This window comes from Rhodnius prolixus, unplaced genomic scaffold (assembly GCF_049639745.1).
Source record: "Rhodnius prolixus isolate KJV_2025 unplaced genomic scaffold, Rpr scaffold_3, whole genome shotgun sequence".
Taxonomy (NCBI): Eukaryota; Metazoa; Arthropoda; class Insecta; order Hemiptera; family Reduviidae; genus Rhodnius; species Rhodnius prolixus.
In genome coordinates, this window is record NW_027411603.1 from 13,991,520 (window position 1) to 14,001,510 (window position 9,991).

Consider the following 9,991-nt stretch of genomic DNA (forward strand, 5'->3'; position numbering starts at 1 on the left):
ATACCAACAATCACCCTAATGATGTAACTGCTTTGGTAATACTAAGATGTACTAAGAAGGTAATAATTTTGTACTTACTGACTGCATTATAGCTTTATCAAATATATCCATTCTCCTAGTCTCAAGTGCAATACCAAGTGCTTGTCTGTACTGCCCCTCATCAAGACAACGCTGAAACATCCTGTCCACAATAGCTTCTAATCGACTATCAATAGGCTCTGGTTTGTCAGGATTTTCAAGATTGTATATTCTAAGAGTTGTGTAGTGATCAATGCATTTCGCTAAACAAATTCAACATATTTTAAGTACTGATAAAAATAATTATTTTCAGGAAAACAATAAACGATTACATCAACTAGACATATAAATATTACTACATATTAGGAATGTTGGACAATATTATAAACAAATTTAAAATATAGAAAAACTATCTCCATTAATCTTTTGATCTTTGAATTACTTGGTTTTAAACTTTCTTCATACTTCATCAAAGATCTGATGGCTAATTTAAATACAAATATTTAACCAATACAAACTTAGATAAAAATGGAGGGAAATGAATTATTGGACCGTCACTAGTATTCATTAAATAATAAATAGCTGTTCTTTACCTATGATTGTGTCAACATATTCGGATCGGGAATTAACATCAAATAAATGCCCAGCACCAAGAGCGTATGTAAGTGAATCGCTAAATGATCCCAAGTGATAATATACTTTGCTGGCAACCAGTGCGGCTAAATCATGTTGCATGAAAGCTTTGTCTTCATGAAGAACTTCTCTGTAATTTTTTCATTAATTAAAATAAGAACAATATTACCAGAAAACTTTTTCTATTACGAAAAATTGTATGAGAAAGCTCACATTTTTTCAATAGCTTCAGATATTTCGGGCCAAAATTCATCCACAATAAGATTTAATTTTTTTAAAGCAAATTGTTTTAATTCAGGCATAGGCTCATCGAGTAATGATATTACTCCGGCTGAAAACAAACATTAACATAATATTTTTGGCTGATAAACATATTTCTACAGAAAAAACTTTTAACTGCAAAAAATAAAAGTAAACCTGCAGTGATTAATGAAAAAGAAAACAACAATGACTTGTAACTTTTAGTAAATGATTCAAGAAAAAACACTAAAATTTGGGTGAAAATAGGTTTAGATCCCTTTATAATTATTTACAATACCTGCAGATGTGATATTCATGGCGCTCTTCAAAATTTTTTACTGGCAATTAATGACTTCCTCTGCTCACCACCAAATTCTGACAATGTTCTCAAACAAATGCCTTGTCCTCAAGGAAAGGTTACACCTAATGTACGTTGGTCGAGCTACCAACCGAAATGAAATAGTCGTATGATTTATAGTCGCTTTTATTTGTTCATTTTGATCTACATTATTAAAAAGAGAGCCTTCATAATTCATTAAAACAAACATTGGAATATATTTTTTTACATGGATAAAAATATCTCATCAATTAGTTTTGATTAGATCAGAAAAGGCCAACATTGGTTTGAGTTTGAAAAATAAATGTAGTAACCTAACAACTTGGAGGGTAAATGTGTTTATATAAATTGTTAACTCCTAAAAACATTGTGGAAAAAGTACTGTTTCTGTAAATTATTCACCAATTGATTACCAAACAATGTTTATAATTATATGGATTGAGATAAGTATGTACAATCTTTAGTTAGATTATTATTAAACCTCTCTTCTAACTTGATTACAAATTACTCGTATAATTCCATAAACGTAATTACTTTAAAGTTAATGTCATTTTTTTAATAGGCATTTTTATTTAGATATGTATACTTGAACCAGTATTGCGCATTGAAGGGAAGCCAAGCTGAAAACCCCCTTCAAAATCCTTCGTTGGCCACATTGATGTGACACTTTACACTAGACATATTAAAATGATATTTTTTTAATGATTTAAGGCGCGACAGCATCTGAGGTTATCGTCGCCTGGAGCTTTTTCAGTGCTCTTCAAGTCTTTGGGCAGTGTTCTTTCGTTACAGGCAATACTCAATACCGGACAGTGAGCTGTAAGAAGCTCGTAGAATGAGAAAATCTAAGGCCCAGCAGCCAGGATCTCCGCGTGGGAATCTTGCTTGGGATCCGTGTTTGCAATGCATAATCTTGGGAACATCTGCTATTCGACTGTCCACTGCTGGAAAGGACTAGATTTGATCTTTTTAAGGAGGTGACAACTAAAAGTAGAAGGTGGGCTATGAAACATCATGAAATTATATAATGCCTTTTATTTAAATTTGAAAAATTTGTGACTGCAATGGATTTTACTTTTTGCAATTATTAATTGTCCTCTATCTAAAATAGAACTTTAACAATTTACTAGTTTATATTTCTTTGCAATTTTATGCAAACTTATACTTTAAGTTATTTTGATGTTTAAGTTTTGACATATGTGTAATCATTTTAAGGGAGCACGTAGTAAATAAATTCTCCCAGCGCAGGGTTACTGTGTTGAGGAAAAAATGCATAAGTGTATCCTTAACAAAAACATTCAATTTAAAAAGTTAAGTATAAGGTTGATTAAATGACTAAAGTTTCACAAATCAGCAAGTAATCCTAATCTCAACCTGTTAAAATCTTTCGAAGAAGCTTATGTGTTTTATTTAAATTATGTCCCTCATTCTTCTCAACTGATTTCTTTTACAATTTTTAGCGTTTAGATGCTACTTTGTTAAAAAAAAAAAAGATAACATTTTCTGTTTTTACCCATTTTTGGGAACTTTTTCTCGAAATCTATTTGATTTGCGTATTCGCGAAAACGAGGATATACCCTTTATTTTAAAGGAAGATTGGGATATTTATCTTGTTTAGAAAAACGAAAAAATTATCAGAAGTGAGTGCTTTTTAAACATTACGCTTTTTTTGTGTAGTTCATGGCCATCAACCCATACACAACAGTCCTACCAGACAGTTTTAATCTTTTATTTACCTTAATTCCACTAGACTTAATTCTCAAATAAACAAATTTGAGTTAAACTTTGACCATGTTTTTATTTATTCTGCCAATTGATCCAGTATTAGTAATTCGAATTTAGAATGTACATAAATTTAACCGTATTGAATAGGTTTAGATGACTATATACCAAATCCTGTTTATTTGTTTATTATCACCGTGATTATGTGGAATACAGTATAAACATTCAGCATTCTAAATGTACTCTCAATCACATTTTATAAAAAGGCTTTTTACTGAAAACTTTTTTTGGAATTTTATAACTAATAATTTTATTAAACATTTTCGGGTATAAAAGGACTGATTTAGAGATTAGTGTAGTTTAACAGATTAATTTTTAATTAATGTTTTTTAAGTAAAAATCATACTTTCGAAAAACTTGGTTTAATAATTATGGACTTTAGAGTAATTTAACTCTTTAGAGTTAAAATCTGTTTTTATAAGGGGATTTGGACAAATAGGCAATTTACAATGTTTATAATAAAAATACTAATTTATTTGAACACAAAAGTGATATTCTCCGCTGCCTAATGCTGGTGATATGTTGCTATAGTTTGCTGTAATAGCTTTCGTGAACAACCATGTTTTTAGATATTTCATCTAATGAGTTGCAACCTATACAAAGCAAAAGTTATATATAATAAATTACTTAGTTATATATAAAGTATGTATAATAATTTTCTTAGTACAAAGCAGATGTTTTACAAAAAATAAAATGATATTATTGTTCGATTGTTGGTATGAAAAATAGATTTTATCTTTTTTATTTTTTTATAATTATAATGCTTATACAAATTTATTTACCTGCTAACCCTAAGGTGATGCTGAATTCGTGGTGCAAAATATCTAAAATTTTTTTCACTCCTCTCTGACCATCACAAGCCAATCCCCATAAGGCGGGCCTTCCGATAAAAACCTTAAAGTAATTATTATTTCATCTGTAAATTTTCGAACTACCACGTAATTTTAGCTATAATTTTTATATTGTTTAATAGTTACACACCATTTTTGCTCCAAGAGCTAAAGCTTTAAATACATCTGTCCCGTATCGAAGTCCTCCGTCCAAGTATACTTCGCATCTGTTTCCAACAGCTCTGGCAATCTCAGGTAATGCTTCTATCTATTGGTAACAAGATATTTGTTTAAATGGAATGAATTAAAAATAATGTATAAACAGATGCATTATATTAATAATATTACTAAAAAATGATGTCCTACAATCTCGAATAGGAATGTGATTAAAGGATAAAATCTTGTAATTGCTTACTGAAGCAGGAGCCGTGTCTAATTGCCGAGCACCATGGTTAGAGACCATTATAGCTTGAACACCAATTTCAGCAGCAATAATAGCATCCTCAGCCGTTTGTATTCCTTTCAAAACTATTGGAAGATCTGTTATTCTGAAAAACAAAAAATAAAATTACGAAAAACAGATGAATACTTAATTTGTCCGAAAGCTCAAGTGGGTAGTATTTCCTAGTTCTAAGCTGTTTGATGTCCTGTGAAAAAGTCTTATTGTGAATACACTTCTTGCTCCCTGCAGATTTATTCTTTCATTTTGAACCAAGTTGCTCTCTGAAAAGGATGCGGAGTAGAGGGAGGTTTTAATGAAGTAAAATTAACCTTAAAGCGAAGTGAGCTGTTGAGTTAAAATAATTATGGAATATAGGAATATTTGGAAAAAAGGATTTTTAGGGACAGGAATGTCCACAAAAGTTCAGGCGAGAAAGATATCTAACGTGCTTTCAGTCCGTTGATTAATTTTTAGGTACATCTGCATCTACTTTCATACAATTAGTTAAGATAAATTATTCAAATATTTTATTATTTGAAGAATTATATATCTCAAATCCAAGATTATTCTTAGCTTAGATGTTCTTAAATATTGGAACTACTTAGTTTCAGAATATTTCAAAGATTCACAAATGCTTACGATCTGAGCCATTTGATGTCCTCCCAGTTAATGGAACTATCGAATAATTCATCCGTATAAGATGTTAATGCGCTACCAGATCCTTCGTTACATGATGATTCCTTTCCTGAAAAATTAGCTAACCTGTGAATAAAAAGTTGAAACTCATTACTAAATTTTACATTAGGCAAAAAAACAGTTATATTTGAAAAAATCAATATTGCATATAATTGATTCTGATTATCGTATTTCATTTCACAAGTCTAAGTAAGACATAATCGAATGAAACTATAAAGTAAAATATAATAGTATTTAATTTATTTGGAATACAATTACGTTAAATGAGGAGGAAGTGAGAATTTATTTTTTGTATCTGCGTAACGTAGACCTAACACATTGGTATCCACAGTGACAACTAAAGCCTTGTAGCCTGCGTTTTCTGCTCTTTTGATTAATGCCTTCGTGGCGTCCCTTTAAAATTCAAAATATATTACATTTTTATATAATTAAGAAGAAAGAATTACACTAACTACATAAGGGAAAACAAAAAAAAAGTACTTTTTATCTATGGAAGGCATAATGTTTATTGTAACACTGAGGCAGTCTTACCGTTTTATTTAAAACTAACACATTTGGTTTACTGATGCAAAATAGCAGTTTTCTTTTTGTTTTTGAAAAACTATTACAAAGGATCAATGGAGTTTAAAGTAATAAGTTAAAATTAGTAATGTAACATAAATACCTGTAGTAATAAATATATAACTGAAACCACTTAATTGTGTCAGGAGCACATTCTGCTACTTCTTCAAGACTGGTAGTTGATAATGTAGACAAGATAAAAATTGAACCTTTCTCACCTACAGCTACAACCACAAAGATGGTTTTAGTTGTGTAATTATTGTTAATGTTAGTATTGTAGTAAATAATAAGTAAAACCTCTTGCATTTGCACATTCTCCTTCGGGATGAGCCATCTTTTGCATAGCGGATGGTGAAACACCAATAGGAATTTTGATTTTGGAACCTAAAATTTCGCATGATGTATCTCTTACAGAGATATCTCTTAATACACGTGGACGGATTCTTAATCTGTAAAATAACATTCATATTTGTTCACTTCAATTATTAAGAGATCAATAAATATAAATATGTACAAGAAATTTAAGTATTTCTGAACTAAAAGAAAAGTGTGGGCTTGCAATTCTTAAGGAACTGTCGGATGTAAAACTTTATTTAAATCTATATAGTAATTTCATTTCGTTTCTTTTATGCAATGTAGTAACTTGTCATTTATCTACACTAAAAGCCACAGCATCATCGCAATCCATTTAACAAGGTGGAATGACGAGGTTAGTTGGGATAAAACGATTATTGATACAATAATGTCTTTTTCGCTGAATTCGACGAGTTCTAGATTTTCTGAAAGACTTCTACTCACGAAGGGCTCTGTAATTCCAAAGGTTTTCAGTTTTGTAAAAGATCTGGGAGTTACCCTTGACATTTAAAAGAATATACGTGTAAACCCTGAGGCAGATTAGAAAAGGATTGAAAGGAGAAGTCTATTCTCCAAATTATCTAAAAGCCTAAAACAGTTTAATATAATCACAAAATACTTTTTTCTAAAAGAAAAACTTACTTTTGGAAGGCAGAATTATTCAGCTTCAAAGTGTGCTCTCCGCAAGCCCCCGCTCCATAATAGTCAGCTACTGGCTTTGGTAATCTGGTCAGGGCAAGTTTTTCAAAATCGCAAAGACAACAAAGTTGATCCATCTGAGAAGAGGAAGCCATTTTAAAAATAGTTACTTCTAAAACATGAAAAACAGAAGAAGGAGACAAGGAAATGGCTGAGTTTTATTCAAAAGTATTTATTTAGTTACATAATCATTGCGCAGTTAGATAAAAAAAAATGAATGAATGTGAATGTTGAATGAAGGTCGAGAATCAGTTGTGAAATAATAAAAATAATTGGCACTCATCACACATTCAATACATTTGTTGGTCTCGATTTTGTCTATTATGTTAAGTTGTATCAATTGCAAGAAGCCTTAAAAAAAAGATTAATTAAATAAATAAATCCTTCAAAACACATATTCTGAAATTTCCTATCAGATATTTATATATATAAAATATATTTATAAATATAAAAGAAAGGCAATTAAACGGTAAAAATTTGTATTATTTAAAGGGAACTCAATTAGAACTTATTAATTTGTTATCAACACTCACGTGCTTAACTTTTCCTTTAGGCAGATGGATTTTGGACAAACTTGTACCCAAACGAATTAATCAAACAATTCTCCTGACTGTTCGCGCTGGAACTTCCCTCTATAATGGAACATTCCATCAATAGATGTATTAATACACAAAAAAAAGTGTCATGGAAAGTTGTAAACAATTATATCTTCTTAAAAAAAAATTATATTCTATCCGTTGAAGATAAGTTATCAGTGACGTTGCACCATTACTTCTATATTATTAGACAAAATCCTTGTATTGTCAATGTAATTGAACAAAACAGAATTGAGGTATAATGTAACTTGTTATCCACCAAGAACTGGAAATCGGAGTTTACATTTCTGCGTGGGAATCTAAAATCAGGTCAAATATAACCACCTGTTTCGAACAGATTTATTTATAATGATCAGTTGAATAAAAAAAAGGAGGTTAAGACTGTACAGGAAAAATGTTTTATAATAATTTTGGAGTAATTAAATAAATTACTTGTGGGACTTCTGAGAATAGCGATCTATTCAAGAAAACTATTTTCATTTCATACAATTTTTATAACATTTAAATTACAGCATTTTATTCATTTTTCTAGTTTTTTATGTTATGTCCTTAAGGAATTACACCCTATAAAATACATTTTTATCAAGTTAGTAAAATGATAATATCTAAGAATTTAAAACAATAACTTTTTCTAGATCTCCTAAAAGATTCATTGAATAATTCCAAGAGTTTTCAGTTTTGTAAAAGTTCTGGGAGTTACCTCAGGCACTTCTTTCTCCTTTCACCTGGAGTTTAAATAAATCTCTGGAAAAGTTTTCAAAATGTTGAGATTTCTAAGTGTATGTCAAATTTTTCCAACATTTAAGCCGGTAGGGTATTGTAGTTAGTCTGATTTTACTTAGAATTCGCTACTTTTCTGTTTCATTGCTTCACTCCCTTTATTCACTACCTGGAAATAATTCAAAACAGGTTCCTCAAATACATAGCACTTAAAAAAGGTGATAAATCTATTACAATTGATTATGAAAATTTATCAAAAGAATTAAATATTAATCGCTGTTATTCTCGAAGATAATTATTTGATGCATTACTCAATTATGATAAACGTATTGCCATAAAAACAGCTTTGAACTTACATGTTCAAAACTGAAACCTGAGAAAGTGTATTTATTTTCAACAAACGTTTATAAATAAGCTATTCTTTTCAACCTTTTATTCTATGAAATCATGGTAAATATGGATTTAATCTATATGTATATATGTTGTACATAATTTTATTTTATTAAATTTGCGAGAAACTGTTTTGCATTTTACCATTTTCAAACAAAATTTTCATATTAGAACGTGTTGGACTCAATCTTTTGATGTGCACACGATCTTCAAAATTATATACACCGTTTCACAATCTTTCAACTTAAGTACTTTGTTAAATTTTAATAAATTGCTAGTGTAATTTTTATATATATGTATGTGAGTGTAAATTTTGTTTGATATTCAGAATGTAAGAGAAAAAAAAAATGTAATCAGTAAAATGATAAAAGTCTTATAGGCTGGGTCAGCTGGAAAGAAGACGCCCACTGGCAACACTCGCTTACGTAGCCTCGAAGCCAAGGACGTCTCAAAGTGGGAGATTGTCTAGAACAGAGGTGGAAATAAGATTTGTATCTGAAGATTTTAATAGAAAGAAAGAATTTTTAGAAAAATAGATTGTGCTGCTACAGTGACGTGGAATTTTGAGATCATTATGAAGAGTAGAATTCGAGACATAAAAAGGAGCGCCTGTATTTTGACGAAGAGTTGATGAGACTGGATTTTCTTTTAATTTGAGAGTTTAGTTGAAGTCCATCGGATAAAGTGTGCTATTTATATTATTCATTTTTTCCAGTGGAAGTCTCGATCGTCTTCCTATAAGACGAAGTAATTATTTGTTCCATCTATTCAGTCGATTATATCTGGCATGTGGGAATGAGTTATTTGTCGATGTACATTACAAGATAGCGAACCGAGTTAGAAGGAGAAAGAGGAATTGAATTTAGTCGAACGGATTATTTACATCATTAACGGCTGAATACACCACTGTTGGGGAACTTCAGAAAATTCAATAATTGTACTAACAGTATTATTAACTGACACCAAAGAGGTCTAAAATAAATCAAGACTGAAAGGAAGTTTTTGTTAAAATTCACAGATCCCTTAGAAGCACCGTTTTTTGCCTCTTATATGCCCTATATTCACGCATCTATCTAGCAAATAAAAAATAATAATAGCAATAATAATATTTTAATAATAATAATAAATAAAACCTTACTTCAAGAAAAGTTTTACCATTACTTAATTCTTCATTGTCGTACCTTTCCAAGCAAAATATTCATCCGATGAATCATACTGCAACAATATCAGTTTGCTATCCATCCTATCCAAAAACAGAAATCAATAAATAATTAGATCGACAGTTCTTATACACCCGTTTCTTCGTAAAATGCCAACTGACTATTGGCAAATAAAAGGTTATTATTTACATATGTTTACAAAACTCGCCACTGGAGTGCTCTGTAAACGGAAAAAAGCATTAAAACATTGCAGAAAAAATGAAGATTTGTATTAGGAAATAGAAGTGCGTAGGAGCTCTCTTCTGTTTACTTGAGTTTTTCTTATTTTTATCATTTTTTTTATTTAATTATCACATAATTAATTATAAAATTCATTGATTTCTTTTATTTAAGCTTTTTTAAAGCTCTTTAGTAACATTAACGTGAATTTCAATAGATTTGAAGGCTAAAAGTCTGAAAGAGTGCTGCCCGCTTTTTATCATTTTTTACATAAAAATAATAAAATATTTTTATTACAGGCCATAATTTTCTAA

General features: G+C 30.0%; 2 protein-coding genes and 1 long non-coding RNA gene across 7 annotated transcripts in view; 1 reads left to right on the plus strand and 2 right to left on the minus strand.

Moving 5' to 3' along the window:
* Rpn2 (Regulatory particle non-ATPase 2) overlaps nucleotides 1–1,350 on the minus strand; it is a 406,206-nt gene extending 404,856 nt beyond the window's left edge. Inside the window, exons 1-4 of the mRNA XM_074127467.1 lie at nucleotides 1,190–1,350; nucleotides 865–982; nucleotides 612–781; nucleotides 79–281 (exon numbers count right to left, since the gene is read on the minus strand). Of these exons, the coding sequence (XP_073983568.1) occupies nucleotides 79–281; nucleotides 612–781; nucleotides 865–982; nucleotides 1,190–1,208 (510 nt within the window). The 5' untranslated portion in view covers nucleotides 1,209–1,350. The remainder of the gene's footprint in view (nucleotides 1–78; nucleotides 282–611; nucleotides 782–864; nucleotides 983–1,189) is intronic.
* On the plus strand, nucleotides 1,346–2,505 carry LOC141453843 (uncharacterized). 3 transcript variants are annotated; one of them, XR_012458252.1, is made up of 2 exons: nucleotides 1,346–1,675; nucleotides 1,805–2,505. It is a non-coding gene; the product is annotated as an uncharacterized lncRNA (long non-coding RNA). The 3 variants fall into 3 exon arrangements; XR_012458253.1 differs by having other exon boundaries at nucleotides 1,940–2,505; XR_012458251.1 differs by having other exon boundaries at nucleotides 2,021–2,505.
* Nucleotides 2,506–3,453: 948 nt separating this feature from the next.
* Nucleotides 3,454–9,617, minus strand: Hao (Hydroxyacid oxidase). Of its 3 annotated transcripts, XM_074127486.1 has the most exons (12): nucleotides 9,480–9,617; nucleotides 7,889–8,077; nucleotides 7,126–7,224; nucleotides 6,536–6,669; nucleotides 5,837–5,988; nucleotides 5,643–5,763; nucleotides 5,237–5,371; nucleotides 4,922–5,044; nucleotides 4,256–4,388; nucleotides 3,992–4,108; nucleotides 3,793–3,904; nucleotides 3,454–3,603 (listed from the first exon to the last, which is right to left on the minus strand). In XM_074127486.1, the coding sequence occupies exons 4-12, from the start codon at nucleotides 6,667–6,669 to the stop codon at nucleotides 3,536–3,538; spliced, it is 1,095 nt and encodes a 364-aa protein (XP_073983587.1). In that variant the 5' UTR covers nucleotides 7,126–7,224; nucleotides 7,889–8,077; nucleotides 9,480–9,617; the 3' UTR covers nucleotides 3,454–3,535. The 3 variants fall into 3 exon arrangements, with proteins under 3 accessions (XP_073983587.1, XP_073983589.1, XP_073983586.1); XM_074127488.1 differs by lacking the exon at nucleotides 7,126–7,224; XM_074127485.1 differs by lacking the exons at nucleotides 7,126–7,224; nucleotides 7,889–8,077; nucleotides 9,480–9,617 and having other exon boundaries at nucleotides 6,536–6,769.
* Between the last annotated feature and the right edge of the window lie 374 nt (nucleotides 9,618–9,991).

Excerpts from the sequence above, each read along its gene's own strand:
- Hao (XM_074127485.1), bottom strand. The coding sequence starts at position 6,687 with ATGGCTTCCTCTTCTCAGATGGATCAACTTTGTTGTCTTTGCGATTTT. Across the intron at positions 4,109-4,255 it reads TAGACACGGCTCCTGCTTCA|ATAGAAGCATTACCTGAGAT; the intron begins GTAAGCAATTAC and ends TGTTACCAATAG. Across the intron at positions 3,604-3,792 it reads CATCACCTTAGGGTTAGCAG|GTTGCAACTCATTAGATGAA; the intron begins GTAAATAAATTT and ends TGCTTTGTATAG.